General features: G+C 37.6%; 1 protein-coding gene and 1 non-coding gene across 7 annotated transcripts in view; both read left to right on the top strand.

Annotated features, from left to right (window-relative positions):
- The window catches only part of UTRN (utrophin), a 484,838-nt gene that overhangs the window by 350,970 nt on the left and 115,982 nt on the right, over positions 1-17,886 (top strand). For all 6 annotated transcript variants that reach the window (XM_044917202.1, XM_044917200.1, XM_044917201.1 and 3 more), the window contains one exon: positions 1,871-2,027. In XM_044917202.1, the coding sequence (XP_044773137.1) occupies positions 1,871-2,027 (157 nt within the window). The remainder of the gene's footprint in view (positions 1-1,870; positions 2,028-17,886) is intronic.
- On the top strand, positions 15,262-15,368 carry LOC123325587. The gene has a single exon (XR_006540523.1). It is a non-coding gene; the product is annotated as a U6 spliceosomal RNA (small nuclear RNA).

The raw sequence follows: 17,886 nt of genomic DNA, 5'->3' as shown, positions 1-17,886 counted from the left end.
TTCTGTATTTACAAATAATTTTTTATTATTTCATATCTAGGTCTTTTGAATAAGATACATCATTTTAGAGTTTGAATAGTTTGTTTTATATTAGCCAGCTGACAATGGAACTATAAATAGATTGCAGGTTAACTGGCCTTCTGTATGTGACTGAATGCTGGTTCGTGGTATTTCAGAGATATGCAGAACTCCATTTTTTTTTTTTCCTTTTAGCCAAGAATATTGGATGATAGACCATGATCATTACTTTATGAACTAGAGATGAACTAGAGATCAGACCATTCTTCTGAAAACATGAACTTTTAAAAACAAAGACAGGATATTGTTGAATGTCTATTGCTGGAGTACCACCTAATGTGATCAATGGGAAAATACTTGTTTGAATTAACTATAGCAGAGCTATCAGCTTTAGGAACAGATGCTCAAGTCGATCAGATGTCCAAAAAGGAAATTACTGATAAGACTGAGAGACAGTAGAGGCTGTCCCTGGTTGATTGGTCTCCTATTACTCAGGGAAGGAGCAGTTTTGTGGAAGAGGGGATCATAATGCCAATGTGAAGGTGATAGCTAACGGAGAGGTTGTGAAGCCTGATCAACAGAGGTTTCTTGCACCTGAAGTTGCCCCAGATGAGTCATCTTTTGCCATCATGTCTTTAGTCTTTGGAAGCTGGTGTGAAACAAGGCTTAGGTCTGTTTCCATCAGCCCTGCACCTCTCAGTCTGAAAGGTTAAGGTAATTCCATTTCACACAGTTGAGTGCTTAAGTCCCCATTAACCGTCTGCCCACTGGGGTGGTGCAGGGTTGAGTAAACGCTGACTCCGAAAGTCCCTGGAGTTATTTCTGACTGATCCCCCTTTTCAAATTCAGCCCATGAAGTGTGGGCTTGAGACTGGGTAAGTGGGCTTTCTTCAGCGCCCCAAATTTGTGCTTTTATTTGCATTTCTATTCTCAAGGGCTTTTATTCTTATTGGAATCTTAATCACGTGAAAGTGTATTTCCGAAACATGGTTTCCTGAGTATAAAGTTCATAATTTAAGAATCTGAAGGTACTTTTCTGTACTAAAAACAGAAATAGTTATTGAACCAAAGACCTCACCTTTAAACCAGAGTATGAAGTACTGTAATCGATGATTTTTGCCCAGTTGTTTTCTATTCACAGTAGACATTTGTCACTGGACACCAGTCAGCCTTAAGCCAAATAGTGTTCTATCCAGGCAATGGCTTATTGTTTCCCAACTTTTTGAGATAAATGCTGGTGATGTTCTGCTTTCAGTAATTTATTGAGTTTTAAGGGAAATTAAGACCGTAATTTCCTTTCCTAAAAAATTAGCTCTTTTAGAAAGAAAAATAACATGGGCCTGTTGTACATACTCAATTAGTACATAAATATGTAAAAATTAAGTGTTTACTGTGTTTTCAGTAGTAATCCCATCTAATATGTATCTTTGCAAACATGTTATATGCATGTAGTTGCTTTCTTTTCTTCTCTCTATCCCTCTCTTCATATATATGGATGAAAGGAGAAGAAAATTATATTTGAGTGTGCGTATATATTATACATAAGCTACTGAAACTTGCTTTTATAATTTCACATTATATCATGGTCATTCTTCTCAAAAGACTCATATTTATGCCTTTGTGGCGTGTAGTTATCCGTTTTAAATTTTGATAGATATTACCAACATATCTGCATATTTCATCTTCTTCAAAATAACTGTTTCTTACAGGATTTTTTTTTTTAACAAGAAGTCAACCTCTTTCTGGGATGTGAACATTAGTTGGTCATACAAGATTGTGAGTCTAAGGGAAGATATATAATTTTTTAACACAATTCAAACTTCTAAATGTGGTCAATACTGTCTCTCACCAGGGCCCATTTGGAGGCCAGTGCTGAGAAGTGGAACAGGTTGCTGACATCCTTAGAAGAACTGATCAAATGGCTGAATATTAAAGATGAAGAGCTTCAAAAGCAAATGCCCATTGGAGGGGATGTCCCAGCCTTACAGCTCCAGTATGATCACTGTAAAGTAAGTTAGCTGCATCTGGTGGGGACCTTTTTAAATTTTTTAATTTTCAATTAGCCAACATATAGTACATCATTAGTTTTTGATGTAGTGTTCAGTGATTCATCAGTTGCGTATAACACCCAGTGCTCATCACCACACGTGCCTTTCTTAATACCCATCACTTGGTTACCCCATTCCCCCACTCCCCTCCCTCTGTAACCCTGTTTGTTGATGGCAAAGTATATACTCAAAATTCTAGATAAATATCTGAGTTGAAGCAATCAACACAGGATTTCACCCTTGCCCCCCATTTCTTTTATTTATATATTTATAGATTTAATTTATTTGAGAGAGGGAGTGCGAGCAGGGGGAAGGGCTGAGGGAGAGGGAGAGAATCCTCAAGCAGACTCCCCGATGAGCTCGGAGCCCGATGTAGGGCTCAATCCAGTGACTCTGAGATCATGACCTGAGCTGAAACCAAGAGTTGGACGCTTAACCGACTGAGCCACCCAGGTGCCCTCCTACCCCCCGTTTCTAATTATCAGTATTTAGACACTTAATTTAAGTTGCATGTATTACTTCCATTTGTTTCAAATTAATTTCTCTTCATATTTAATTAATTTTTTTCAAACATTACAGAGCTCTAAAGCATCATATTGCTTTTAGTGTATCAACATTCATCTAACTTTCTAATAGATTTTAAAATATTAATATATTGGGGAAATATTTTTACTACAAGTGAGTTCTTAAACTGAGAAGGCATAGAGTTATAAAGAATTGCAAATTATCATGTTTATCATGTTTATAATAAATGGAAGTGAAAAAAAAAAGGACCTGTAGAAGTATGAATATAAAGTCTTAAAGCAAATGAGGGCCATAGTATTTAGATCATTTTATATGTTTTATTTTTCTGAACTTAGACCTTTTTTTGAGTTACATTTTTATTCTGCTCAAATTTCTGTCTCTCTGCAAATCTGTACTTTTGTACTTTTACTCTGAGAAGCAGATATGCTGAAATGTTATCAACTGACATGTTAATTCTTAGAACTTTGTATTATTTAAATTCTTTGCCTTATTAACTCTCCATTTGTTTATTTAGTACTCCTTCATGTCCATTTTCTCATGTACTACACATGGGCTTGTTTTGTTATATATGTATAGTTTTTACTCTTCACATGCAATGCAAGTTCTCATTCTAATTAAATGTGATGTTAGAATTCTCTTCCCTTTGGAAAAGCCACAACACTAACACACGCATCTTCTAAAGGAAGAAAGGAAGATGTCATCTAGGTAATAAGTTTGCTTCAAAATGATAAGACCTTGAAAATTATTTTACTTTGGGTCCTTGCGTCTGGGTTATTCAAATTACCATTTGGGTAAATTTTCCCTTTCTACTTGAAAAGAGACTGTGATAGAGAGAGTTCCAAGATAAGAGAAAAGAAGACACTGTTGGAATATAACATGCAAAATAATCATAACAACCACAACAAACAATGACAGAAGATTTTAAATCACTGATTTAGGAAAATCATGTTTCTCCTTTTTTCAGCTTCCCCTTCTATTAATTATTCATATACCTTTTTTGTGGATTCAGGTGATGAAATAGAATAATACAAAGCTCTTCTAATGGAAGTGCTCTGTTAAGGAATAAAATCTGCTTGTGACCATGTTCTGCTAGTTTTGATTAAAACCTAGTTCGTGAGGCATGAAATGATTTTCCTCTTCCGGCCTTAGCAAGTAAAGTGCACATCAGTGTTTCCAGTAAGTGCTGGCTATGTTCTTTCTAAGCCCTCCTCTGAACAAGGTCAGCCTCTTTTAGGCTGTGTTTCACTTAGAGTCTTAGAGTGCAGTTGCTCTGCACCATCCCTTTAGGCCTGGGTGTTTAGATAATAAATATAATACTGATAATGATGCTGATGATCATACTGGTTCATTCGTTCAGCAAGTATTTATTGAGTGTGTCATATGCTTCAGGCACTATTCTAAGCATTGGTGAGTCAACAGTGAACATGATAAAGTTCTTGCCTGACTCCAAGTAGTAAGAGAAAGACATTAGACAGGCAGTAAATACATAATAGGTCTCATGGTAGTAAGTACTATGAAAAAGGTAAAGCAAGGTCAAGGAGAGAGAGAGGGATGGGAGAGTATAAATTGCAGAGGTGCTGTTCTATGTGGAGAAGGTCAGGAAAGTGCCATAAATGAGGTGGTTTTTGAGACGAGAACCTATGGAAAGGTGAGGCAGGACGTGATGCTATCCCTGGGGAAGACAGTGTAGGGAAAAGGGGATAGACTCACACAGGCCACAGAGGCTGCAGTGTTCTGGTCATATCTGAGGAATAGCATGGGTACCAATGTTGTTGAAGCACTTCAGCCAAATAGAGTGGTAGGAGATGAGGTTGGGGTGGAGGCAGGGGGAAAGGGTTTAAATCACCTAGGTACTTGAAAGTCCTTTGTAAGGGCTTGGCTTTTACTCCAAGGGAGATGGGAAACCATGGAAGGTTTTGATCATTATACTGCTGCGATCTGACTTACATTATATGATAATTACAGGTGAAATTATGAAGAATAAAATATAGAGGAGTTCAGAAATGTATTTCAGTAGTCCAAGTGGGGGATGGTGATGACTTGAACAAAGGTATAAAGGTAGAGGTAGAAGTAACTGGTTTTTGAATATATTTGGGAAGAAGCAACAGGATGTGCTCATGGGTTGGGTATGTGGAATATAAGAGAAAGAGAAGGGCTTATAGTGGCAGGAATCAAAGGTTTTTGGATAAAGCAAATGGGGCAATGCCTCGGGGGAGAATGTGGGGTCAAGTAATGACTTTATAAGGATGAAGACAAATTCTACATGGTTCTATGCTGATGGGAATGATCTTACAAAGTCAGAAAAGTCAGTGATGCAGGAGAGAGATTAGCAGGTAGGGGATGGGATAGGATCCAGGGTACAAGTGTAGCAGTTGGTCTCGGGTAGGAGGGCAAAGAGTTCATCCCGTCTAACAAAAAGGTAGCTTTGTAGATCTGTGTGTGGGAATATTTAGATGTCCTCTTCTGATTGCCTCTGTTTTCTCAGTGAAATAAGGAGCAGGGTCATCAACTGAATACGAGAAGAAGGAAGACAATGTGAAGGTTTGGGGAGAGAGGAGACAGAAAATATAGTCTAGGAGTGGGTGAGTTAAACTAGGAATGTACAAGAAGACCACGGGGCATTATGAAGGGCCCCCGTGAGGTCAGTGCTCATGAATTTAAAGTGAGAACAGCCAATGTGAATGTTTTTCTTCACCCATGGTTGAGTTGCCTCACTGAAGGTAAGGAGTGAGTTGGAAAGTTGAATTGAACCAAGCACATGTGATGGAGGAAGAGAGGAGAAAGGGGGTTACAGAAATGCAAGGGAGCTATGGTAATGATTGCATGTGGAATTGAGGCTGGGGGAAGGGAGATCTGAGGATATCGGGGAGATGAGGGACAGTAAAGTGATGTTAGAAGTCAATGAATGGGACACGGCAGGGGGCTGAGAAATCATTCAAGTTAGGGACCTGGGGAGGGGCACAAACTGTAAAGAAAGCTGGTTATAGTCAGAGAAGGGGTGCTAGAAGGGACATTTATTGTTTTTTGTTTTGTTTTATTTATTTATATATTTTTTAAAAGATTTTATTTATTTATTTATTTGACAGAGAGAGAAAGCGAGAGAGGGAACACAAGCAGGGGGACTGGGAGAGGGAGAAGCAGGCTTTCTGCGGAGCAGGGAGCCCGATGTGGGGCTCGATCCCAGGACCCTGAGATGATGACCTGAGCCGAAGGCCGATGGTTAACCGACTGAGCCACCCAGGCGCCCCAAAGGGACATTTATTGTTAATGACAATCTCCGGTGTCTTTTTGCAGGAGTGAGTTGCACAGGTAGGGTGGAGGACCCGGTCTATAGGGAGGAGTAGATAAGGAGCTGAGAGGCGGAGTTAGCTGCAGGATCATCTACAGGGGCAGTAAAATCACCATGACCTGATACCAAAATGATGATTATGAGAAGGAAGGGTGATGGTGGGATAGGTTGGGATTGATGTAGTTTGGAAAAATGGTGTTTTCACATCTTTTGAGTCTTACACCCCTGGTTGGGGATGGGGGAGAGGAATAGTGTAAATTGGATATAGTTTAGCACTGCTTTCTAAATTTCTTAGTGCCTGTTACTAGATTTTTCTTGGGTTACTATTATGTCTTTATCACAGTTGCCATCACTTAGCCCGTTGTGCATAATCCAGACTGCTGTTGAGGGATGTTCTTTATCAGTAAATAGGACTTATCAGGAGTTTCCATTTAATGGTCTGTACTTCTTTGAATTTTATATTAGAAAGTTTCTATGAATAGCACTGATTAAGTTTCTGAGTATGGGGCCAGGTGGCTTCTCCTCTCGTTGTTAAACCCTCACTGGAAGTGATCCTTTGTGACATTTCATGTGGATCGTAGGTTCTGGAATATGATACTTTATTGTGATCTGTCATAGTCTGCCTTCCAATTTATCAGTGATCTAAAACTACAGACTTTCTTACTATCATCTATTACTAATGTTTTGACACGAGCTTCATTTTTAACTCTGAGAACTGAGCAGCCTCTTATGCCAGAAATAAATTATGGAAGAGATTTCCGAGTAAAGTTTGTGGAGGTGTGTATTAGTTTGCGAGGGCCACCATAACAAAACACCATAGATTGAGTGACATAAAATATTTAAAGACATGACACCTACCTGTAATTATTTACCTTTCTTACTAAACTTTGCCAGCCATAATCATTGAATAGTCTAACTTTAGTTGAATCTCAGCCTTGCCAATGTTCTAACTTAAATGTAATTCTGTAAATTATCTGTAATCTTTTCTTAAATTTAAAATCCCTTTGGGTGTTGGGTATACATGTGGTTATCTATTTCAGGATAGCTTTTTCTTACCTATGTCCTTGGAGAATGTCTTTCCCCCCTGCCTCCCGATTATTTTTACCAGGAAAAAAAATCTTTATTTAGAATTAAAATTATCAATGATTAAAACTGAAAGAGGCCCAAGAAATAGTTTAGTCCAATCCCCTTACTGATAGCGGAAGAAAATGAGAGCCATGGTGTGTTTTGATGAAATCTGAGTTTTCACCCCTCCTTTCCTTTCTCACTTCCAGCAAATCCTTATCATTTGCCCACGTGTCTGGCAGTTTCTAGGACACCAGAGAGACATGGATACACAGAACAGACACAGTCCCTGCTTCTTCCTTGTGTTATTAGAAATCATTTCCAACAGGAATTGTGCACTGCACATTGCTATCCCAAATCTCTAGCTGTCTTCCCAACTATCCATTTCTCTAACCCCCAACTTCAGTCCCTTGGTGATAACTCAAGCCTGCTATCAGTTCTTGTACACTTTTATTTCTGATCTTTTCTCTTAAAGAGATTCTATAACTCTTTTCAATTATAACATGATGTAGCTTTGGATGGAACAAAATAATCTTTAAACTATTTTTTCACAGCTGTGTTTAGCAATAAATTTAGGTGCCTTTTCTAACTTCTTGCTGTTTTTGGTCTTTAATTGTCATAATAAAGTTTAAGAGATCTCTTCAGTCTTAAAGAACTCTTGCTTTATAGCTTAAAAATACATAGTTAGAATCAACCAAAATCAACCCTTAAATGGCTTGATACTAATACGAGGCAAGTTTTTTTGTTTCTTAAAATTTCCCCATAGAAAGAATGAGACCTTGTATTTGATTTCTAACTTACCCTCTCTTCTTGCAGATAGCTGTCTGAATTACTTTATTTTGAACAACGCAGTACTGTGTCAAACTAATGGGACCTAATCTCTTGATACTAAATTAGAATGTCTAGCAATTCCCAGATGGATTTTTTTTTAAACGAGACAAGAAATCTAACACTGATTTGTTTACTATTCTAGGAGGTAAGATCTCATAAATGCAAGTCTTGAATGTTGTGTACACAAGTCTTTTAAAGATGAGCTTAAAAAGCAATACCACATGCCTTTCTGTTGTGGTCAAGACAAATACACATTCACAAGATGCATTAAAAACCACCTGTGCTGAAGTCAAGTCACACAAATTAGCACTTAAGTTTTACATTAAAGTTTCCAGTGACATTATATACAAAGTAAAAAACAAAGCTAGGTCTCAAAACCTTAGGTGGATGTGGGGTTACTGTGGACTAGAAAACCACTACGTGACTTAAAAGCTGCTTCCAGGGATGTCAAACTCTGATGTCAAAGAGTTATGTGAAGAATTTGAATAAGGTAATTCTAAGTAGATATCTGACTAACCTCTATTCTCAGCACTTTATGAAGTTAAGTGAAATTTGTTTTGGCTCTTGCCCTCTGGGTAGTGGCGTATCAGTCTCTGTTCTGAGGCACTTTCTGTTGGGACTTTCTTTTTTTTTTTTATTTATTTATATGACAGAGAGAGACACAGCGAGAGAGGGAACACAAGCAGGGGGAGTGGAGGAGGGAGAAGCAGGCTTCCTGCAGAGCAGGGAGCCCGATGCGGGGCTCGATCCCAGGACCCTGGGATCATGACCTAAGCCGAAGGCAGACGCTTAACCATCTGAGCCACCCAGGCGCCCCTGTTGGGACTTTATATAAAACTTAGTGAACTAGAACCTGCGCTTAGGTAGACGTGGTTTCAGTGCTCCCCTCCTCCACTCACTAGCTCTGTGATCCAGGCTCTGGAGCATATTGTCCCATCTCTTCAGGCCTGTTTCTGATCATCAGTATATATAAAGCACTTAGCAGAGTACATTTAGTAAGTGCGCAATATGCAATGGCTGTTGGAGTCCTTCTTTAGACTAGGACCTATATTTTCTAGTGTATTTTTCATTTAGTTGTGCTGTGTCAAAATTTTTAATTTTTCCTCAGATTCATGACATTTGGGCAACCGCAAGTTTTGACGTCAGAACTTACATTTACTATTTTTGCCTATTGGTGGCTTCAGAGATAATTTAGACTACTCAGGAAATGGGATGAAGTCATTGAAACATTTTTGAGAATTTATATGGGATAAGATATGAGTCTAGAGCTGCAAAATGACTTACTTCTTGTTCTTAATAAAAGAAAACAGCTTATCATGGAAAGGCCAAGCTCGTAAGACACATCTGTATGCACTGCTTTAGTTAACTTATCAGAGGTTTATAGACAAATGATAAATGTTTAACCATGAATCTAATTACCTTTAAATGCAATATTTGAATGTTACCATAATCTGTAAGTAAAGAAACAAAATTAATGTATATAATTTTACATTTGCATTTGTATTCACATGACCTTATCCTGGATCCAGTCTGCTTTCATGGTCACACATGCCGATGGCTAGAGACTCTGGTATCTCAGATTTATTTGTACAGGCACCTTGGATACTTGGAGATTGGTTTATGGGAACTCACATACTCTCAAAGTCTTCCGGTCCCTACCTGTATTTCTATATTCGAGACCTTGATATGTGTGCATCAGTGACTTAATGACACTTTCTCATAGCCAGTCTTCAATAATGGCAGTGCTAGTCACCTCAACACCCACCCACACTATTCACTGAATGCCTTCTTGTGGTTGAAAACAATGTTATATATACAAAGGGCAACAAGGCACAGCCTCTGCACTTCAATGACACGTTTTAATAATTTCTGTTCATAAAAGCTCTGTGCTTGTGGCTGTATCCAGATGGGATATTACATATTTAAATGTTTAGGGGATGGCTCTGAGACTTTTAGTTAGAATGGTACTGTAAGGTCATGCTTCAGATCACCTTGTCTGCTTAAAACACGTAGTAATTATAGATAAAATGTAACAATCCCCCCCCCCCGCCGCAGGAAACCAAACATAGCAAATTTGGGCTCCAGAAAATGACAGACATTCCACAGATCAGAAACAAAGCAGAAAAGCAAAGCGGTTAGTAGGGTTGATGGTGCTGGGGAAAGCTCACCAGTCCTGGATGCTGAGCAAGCAGAAAGCCCCATAGCAGTCTCTGCTTAAGATCTCTCTCTCTCACACGTTGAAATGAGTGGCTCACAGATTGGCATTCTTTTCTTCTGTCCAAAAAAAAAAGTCCCAGGAACTGATATAACATCAGTGTATTTTGGACCCTTAATTAAATGTTTATACTTTGGATAACTTGGATATTTTAATCAGTGACTCAGAACATTGATAAGTTTTCAGTAACAATAATAATAAATACTGTGTTCAGTGCTTTAACAGCACATACATATAGGAGACTTATTAAATAATAATAAAAATTAATAATATGTCAAAGGGCTATGACAGTGAAGAGTGTTTGGCCCTGGGCCTGACACACAGTAAGGAGTGGTCCTTATCTCCTCCTGTAACTGTGAGTCTGTCTTGACAGTTTTGATCATTTTTGTTTTGTTTAAAACTGTCTAGGCTATATGAGTTGTTTTAATTAAATAAAGGTATATTAATACCTATTATTTACCATCTAATACTGCCCCATATAAGTAGTCCCCCATCACTATCTAGGATTAACTTGCAAAATTAGACAGAGTCACCTTCCAGTCTTTACAAGTATCAGTTTGTAAACAACACAATTGTATTATTTTTTTCTCATGTGGGTACATATTTAATATCCTCAAATATCAAAATAAATTACTACTTTAAAACATACGGTGTTTTTTTTTAAAAAAAATAGTGTTTTTAACGATTTTTAGAATAAATGGATATAGTTGAATTTTCCCATCAAATGATCTAAATTTTTTGTATAATTTTTATTTTTTTATTTTTATTTATTTATTTTTTTAAGATTTTATTTATTTATTTGACAGAGAGACACAGCGAGAGAGGAAATACAAGCAGGGGGAGTGGGAGAGGGAGAAGCAGGCTCCCTGCCGAGCAGGGAGCCCGATGCTGGGCTCGATCCCAGGATCCTGAGATCATGACCTGAGCCAAAGGCAGACGCTTAACGACTGAGCCACCCAGGCACCCTTTTTGTATCATTTTTAATGGTTTATAGAAAGTGAGGTCACTTGTATGCAACTTCACTTTCAAGAATGTGAGATTATCATTCAATCAACAGTTACTTAGAAAGTTCCTACAATGCAGTCGCATTCATTTGTAATGTTAGGGATTTATTTCCAGTCACATGCTTTAACACTGGATTACATTGCAGATGCAGTTTTTGCTATTCACTCTGCACTTCATTTCCTACACAATGTAAATTCTCAGTTATGTGGGGGCAGCTGTCAGAGCTCTGACACCCTGTCTTTAATAGAATACATGTTTGATTTTAGCAAAGAAAATCACCAAAAATAATTGAAAGTGTATGATTCTGGTATAATTTTTTATAGGTTTAGATCCATTCCCTCGGGGCCCCTCTGTCCTTTACTTAATTTAATTCCTCTATTCAAACCTCATTATGTAAGAGTCAGGACATTTGAGTCTGAAACTGACTTGCTGAAATACACTTGCAAACTTGCTTACTAAAGTAACAAATTCAAACATTGTCTTTAAATCAGCAACATGCCACCCTGAAACAGGCTGTGTTGGGGGGGGGGATTGTTCTCCCTACTAAAGTAATCTGAGACTCTACCTGCAAACCTGTAACTTCAAGGTCTTGCTGTGTGATGAAGTTACCAAATATGGGATATTGGCCTTTTTCTAAAATTGATTAAATTAATTTCCAAGTTCCCCCTCCAGCCTTTGGTGCCTCCTTTGACTTCATTCTTATTAAATGCATAGCCTACTCTAAGGACTGTGAGTAAAGTTGCTACTTGTGTTCCTTCCCAAAGCAGCAGTTCTAGAAGTGAGGCTATACCTACTGGCCATACTCCATTTAGTTGTCTGCAGCTGATTTATTTCCTATGCCTGACAGGTGTCACTGGGACTTTACCCCAAAGGGCCATGGACTGTCCACGTTTAGAGGGAATGGCAAGGCAGCCTAATAGCTGGCAGTATCTGGTGGTGAAATTGAGAGTGGACCACAAATGCAGCAGGAAGGAGAGGTTTGGGAGACCAAGCAGTTACAGTCCACCCCCTGAATGTAACAGCCCATTTTCAATGAACTGCCTCTGGACATATTTAGCCGAGCTTCATTTATCTGCCAGTTTGTGTATTCATTCAACAAACCTCTATGTTGCTACTGATATTTGCCACATACTTTGCTAGGCACTGGGCATGTATCACTTCAGAAGACTAATTTTGCTGTCACGGATTTCACCATCTAGCAGCAGAGGCAGGCTTGAAAAAAGTAACTACATTGGATACCAAAAGCCCTAATGTGAGCATGAGCACATGGCCAGGGAGGCACAGATGAATCATGGTTCTCTGTACTGGGAAGACCGGGTAAGGCTTCACAGGGCAAGTAGCCTTTGAGCTAAAAAGAGATTTCGGAATAAGAATTCTCTAAAGACTGTTATCAAAACTCCTGGAGGAAAACTCCTCCAAATTCGTCATGGCATGACTGGAGTATGCAATAGAGTAAGAGGGTGTTGCTTACCTCCCTTTTCAATTTTACTTGAGAGAGAAAAAAAATACAAGTTCAGCACCTTCTGCGGTGCCTGGTAATAGTAGATATTGAATATGTTTGCCAAATGAAGGAATACATTTATGTGTGCATATATTTTGAAAATTGTAAGGAAGAATACTCTTTTATTACTGTGAGAAGCTGGAGGATTCCTATCTTAGTTTTAGCATTCATACTTAGTATTCTGACTCAGGCATCATTTTTTATGTCAATGGGGTGGAACCAAAATGAATTTGTATATTAAATGTTCATTTAGGGATGTTAACCAAAACTTTTAAAGCTCTATGAAGGAGTTTTTTTTTTTATTTTGTCTGCATACTAATGAAAAGTAAGCCTGTTTTCTTTCCCTTTTCTCATGTAGTTTTATTAGTGCTATCAAATTTAATGACTCTTCTGCCCTTTTTTGCTGTCATACTATAATGACTTCAGATCCATATATGCTGATTTAGCTTTGAAAGCAAGTTGGGAAAAAAAGTAAATTACATTCTAACAGATTCTCCTTATGTTTGTATCATTTATTTTTTCTGCTTGTATTCTCCAATATGTAGTTAAGTGTTTTTTTGAAACCAGAAGCTAAGAAAGCCTGCTGTACCAGCAATACTTCTATTCATTAGTTGAGATGACTTGCATTGAGGGCCAGCTTCGTGGGTGTGTGTCCCATGCAATTACAATCACATAAGGCTCCACTCTTAGATGGGCCCTGCACTTGGTTTAATGCTCTGCTGCCGCCATCTTGCAATTCTTACTAAAATTTGAAGAAGGGGCTCTGTGAATTCTGTAGTCAGACCTGCTGGCATGAAGAAAAACATTAATGTTTATGTTTTGACATACGTAAAACAACACTTTGACAATAATGAAAACCTCTTAAAACTTATTGCAAGCACTCTCTTTCTCAAGTAAGCCATCCTGAGCCTCCACTCTCACTTAGATGCCCCTCACTGTAACTTCTGTCTCTGTGCATTAGTGTCAGCTGAGATGTGACCAAGGGTCCATTTTCAGTCCTTCTTTTCTTGTCAACTCACTAACTGTTCTCTCTTCGGTCTCTTTACTTGACTTCTAGGACACCACTCTGTGCTGGTTTTCTTCTTACCTCCCTGGTAGCTCCTTCTCAACCTCCTCTGCTGGCCCCTCCTTCTTTCCTCAGCCTCCTAAAATTGGGATGCACCAGGGGCCAGGCTATGCCAACTTCTCTATACCTATTCCTTCCTGAACTCATTGTTTCCTGGTGTTACATGCCATCTATATGCCAAATTTATATCTCTTTACGTGGCATCTCTACTTGGGTATCTAATAGACATCTCAAACTTAGTAAGTTCAAACTGAATTCCTGAACTTGCTGCTCAAAATCATTCTACCTGATCTCCCCCCATTTCAATGGAAAGAATTCTATTGTTGCTTAGATAAAAAATAATAATCACCTTCAATCTTGTCTTTCTCTCATATTCCCTCTATTAGAAAATCTCATTGGTTCTATGTTGAAAATATAGAATCAGAATCTGGTTATGTCTTATTACCATCTATTAGGAGCTACAGTTATCAGTTTCTGTTATTCTTAATACAGTGGCCAGAGTGTTCCTATTCCAATGAATCAAAACTCTGTAGTGTTTTCCTGTTTAATTCAGAATAAAAGCCACTGTTCTCAGAATGGTCTACAAGACCCTCCATGGTGTGACCTACCTCCTACTCACACCTTGCTCACCTCATTCATGGTATTTTCTCTCGTAAAGTCTGGTACCAGCCACGCCGGCCCCTAGCTATGCCTTCAGTTGCAGCTCCGTGTTGTCTTCTGTGCCTAGAATGCTCTTTACCTGGTATCCACATGATTAACTCCACTGTTTTCAGATGTTTGTTCTATGGTACCTCCCCAGTGAAGCCTACCCAGACTTCTCTACACCAGTCGAAACCCCCTTCCCAGTACCCCCTTCCCAGTACCCCCTTCTCTGTTACCCTGTTCTACTTTTTTTCTTTTTCCATAATATTTATCATCCTCTATAATTACTTACTTATTTTCTGTTGTCTCTTTGTCTGTGCCAGACACTTTAGGTAATCAGTATTTGTTGAATGTTAAAAGAATGAAATATACCCAAAGATAACAAATATACCCAAAGATAACCCAAAGAGGTATGGTTGTTCCTTTTTTTTCTCTTTATCTCTCTTTAATCCCTTTTTACTTATTCATGTTCAAAAGAATATCCCCTTTTGAAGATATTTCTACTTTGAATAGATGAATCTTTAATAAAGATTAGCTGACAGAAATATAAGTAATAATATTTCCTGAAGAGCTAAAAATAATTTCAATTATATGATATACTTGAAGTTGTAAGAAAATTAATCAACACCATTATACTTTACATTTTAATATTATAGCCAGTTAAGAGGTTGCCTTCTTTCTGTTTTAATATTACTTAAATTATTCAAGTCAGGAGTTGGAAAGATTTTTGTATAAGGGGGAAAGCACTGACATATCTCTAATTGTTGAGATAGCTTTTAAAATGTAGCTTATTTGCCCTTATATACTAAATATTGCTGGGTTCTCTCTTGTGTAGAGATTTGATACCTTGAAAGCTAGATGGGTTAAGATTCCTTGTTTTGTTTTGAATAAATTTATGTTTTGAATGTTTTGAATAAATGTTTTGAATAAATTTAGCTTCAGAGAGATCATGAGGTAAAACATAATGGGAAAGTTTCATGGTTGTTGATATAAAAACTATGCTTCTCAAATACATTTGTAATTATTAATAATGCCATTCATTAAAAGTAGTAATTTGTGCTTGCTTCGGCAGTACCTATACTAAAATTGGAATGATACACAGAAGATTGGCCGGGCCTCTGTGCAAGGATGACATGTAAATTCATGAAACATTCTGTATTTTTTCAAAAAATTAAAAATAGGGGCACCTGGGTGGCTCAGTCGGTTAAGCGACTGCCTTCGGCTCAGGTCATGATCCTGGAGTCCCGGGATCGAGTCCCATATCGGGCTCCTTGCTCAGCAGGGGGTCTGCTTCTCCCTCTGACCCTCCCCCCTCTCATGTGCTCTCTCTCTCTCATTCTCTCTCTCAAATGAATAAATAAAATCTTTAAAAAAAAAAATTAAAAATAGAATTACCATATGATCCAGTAATTCTACTTCTGGGTAATTATCTGAAGACATTGAAAAACATCAGTTTGAAGACATATATTCATGCCTGTGTTTATTTACAATAGCCAAGATATGGAAACAACCTAAGTGTCCATTAGTAGATGAAGAAGATGTGGTATATATATGATGGAATATCACTCATCCATAAAAAATGAGTTAAATCTTGCTATTTGTGACAATATGAATGGACCTAGAGGGTATTATGCTAAGCGAAATAAGTCAGAGTGCGAAAGACAATACTATATGATCTCACACATGGAGTCTAAGAAACAAATGAATAAACAAAACAGAAACAGACTCATAGGTACAGTAAACAAACTGTTGGTTACCAGAGTGGGGAGGGGGTGGTGGGTGGGTGAAATAGGTGAAGGGGACTAAGAGCTATAAACTCAGAGTTATAAAATTAGTAAATCATGAGTATATGATGTACAGCATAAGGGATGTAGTCAATAATACGGTAATAGCTTTGTATGATGACAAAAGGTAACTAGAATTATCATGGGGATCATTTTGTAATGTATAAAAACATCAAATCACTATGATATATACCTGATACTAATAGGATATTGTATACCAGTTGTACTTCAATAAAAAAGCAAAAATAAATAAAAGTAATAATTTGTTCAATGATAAATGAGCTAGATTCCATTTAATATTCCTTTCTTAAAAGAATAATTTTAGGGCGCCTGGCTGGCTCAGTTGGTTAAGCGACTGCCTTCGGCTCAGGTCATGATCCTGGAGTCCCGGGATCGAGTCCCGCGTCGGGCTCCCTGCTCGGCGAGGAGCCTGCTTCTCCCTCTGCCCCTCCCCCCTCTCATGTGCTCTCTCTCTCTCAAATAAATAATAAATAAAATCTTTTAAAAAAAAAGAATAATTTTATTTTTTTATTTTATTTATTTTTTTAATTTTTAAAATTTTGTTATGTTAGTCATCATGCAATACATCATTAGTTTTTGATGTGGTGATCCATAATCCATGTTTTAGTATAATACCCAGTGCTCCATGCAGTATGTGCCCTCCTTAATACCCATCACCAGGATAACCCCTCCCCCCCCCAAAACCGTGTTTGTTTCTCAGAGTCCATAGTCTCTCATGGTTCATCTCTCCCTCCAAGGGAGAAAAGTATAATTTTAAATTATGAAAATAATATCATTACAGATTGTATAAAATAAAGAACAAAAAATTGGCCTTAAGTTTACCACTGTAACACAACCATTTTCATTTTGCATGAGTATTTTCTTTTTGCATATTTATCTTTCACACAGTCCTAATAGGGTACATAGTTTTTATCCTGTCTTTTTTATTTAGATATATGTCATGTCTGTTTCTTCATGCTGCTATGTAGTCATTATCATAGTAATTTTCCAAGGTTACATAATGGTCCCTAGTGTAGCCATACCATAGTGAGCCTAAATATTTTCCAGGTGTTAGACATTTAAATTGCTTTCAAATTTTTTTAATCATAAATAACTTTATAATGAAAACTTTTGTGTTTGTAGCTTTTTTCTGGATCATTTTCCTAGGATATATTCTCAAAGGTGAAATTCTTGTTTCACGCAATATGAACATAGTAATGACTCTTGATATATTGCCAACTGACTTTCCCAAGTGATTGAACCAATTTTCCGCCTCTAGCAATGTATGAAAGTGAAGTTTCACTGCACCCTTGCCTGTGATTTCTCATTTCCCCTGCTCTTTCCTTGAACCTGGTATTGTTAGCATTAAAATGCTGGTATCCCATGGCAGGATGGGAATTTAGAGAGCAGTTCTGGGATGTCAGATGTCTGATTCTGTCTTTCTCTCAAAGAGAAGGGAGAGAATTGGTTGAATGTGTTTGATTTGGTTGTACATCAAAGGATTGGGAAAAAGATATACATTGTTGGACTGATCAGTTGAAGAAATTTGGTATTTATATCAAATTAGTGTATGTGATGTAATCTGGCTAACCATTTTTGCCATCACAGAGCTTTACTTTGCTGTTTTAGTCTGGAACAAATTGGTTCACAAAAAGACATTACATTTATATGTTTTCTAAAATCTAAAGTGACATAAGAAACTTGCAACCCAGTTTTATACTTTCCAAACATTTTCGCTTAATTTTGGAGGATCACATGATTCCATTTTTCTGAGAATTAAATAATTTATCCCTTAAGAGAGTTAAATTCAGTTGTTCTTGCTAATGGAGGTTTGGATACTGGTATTGGTCATCCAAAGCTATAGATAAAGCAGCTAGAACTTTCCTCCATAAGTAAT

This window comes from Neomonachus schauinslandi, chromosome 8 (genome assembly GCF_002201575.2).
Source record: "Neomonachus schauinslandi chromosome 8, ASM220157v2, whole genome shotgun sequence".
Lineage (NCBI taxonomy): Eukaryota > Metazoa > Chordata > Mammalia > Carnivora > Phocidae > Neomonachus > Neomonachus schauinslandi.
Note: the sequence above shows the minus strand (reverse complement) of the source record. Positions and strands in the feature narration are given on the sequence as shown.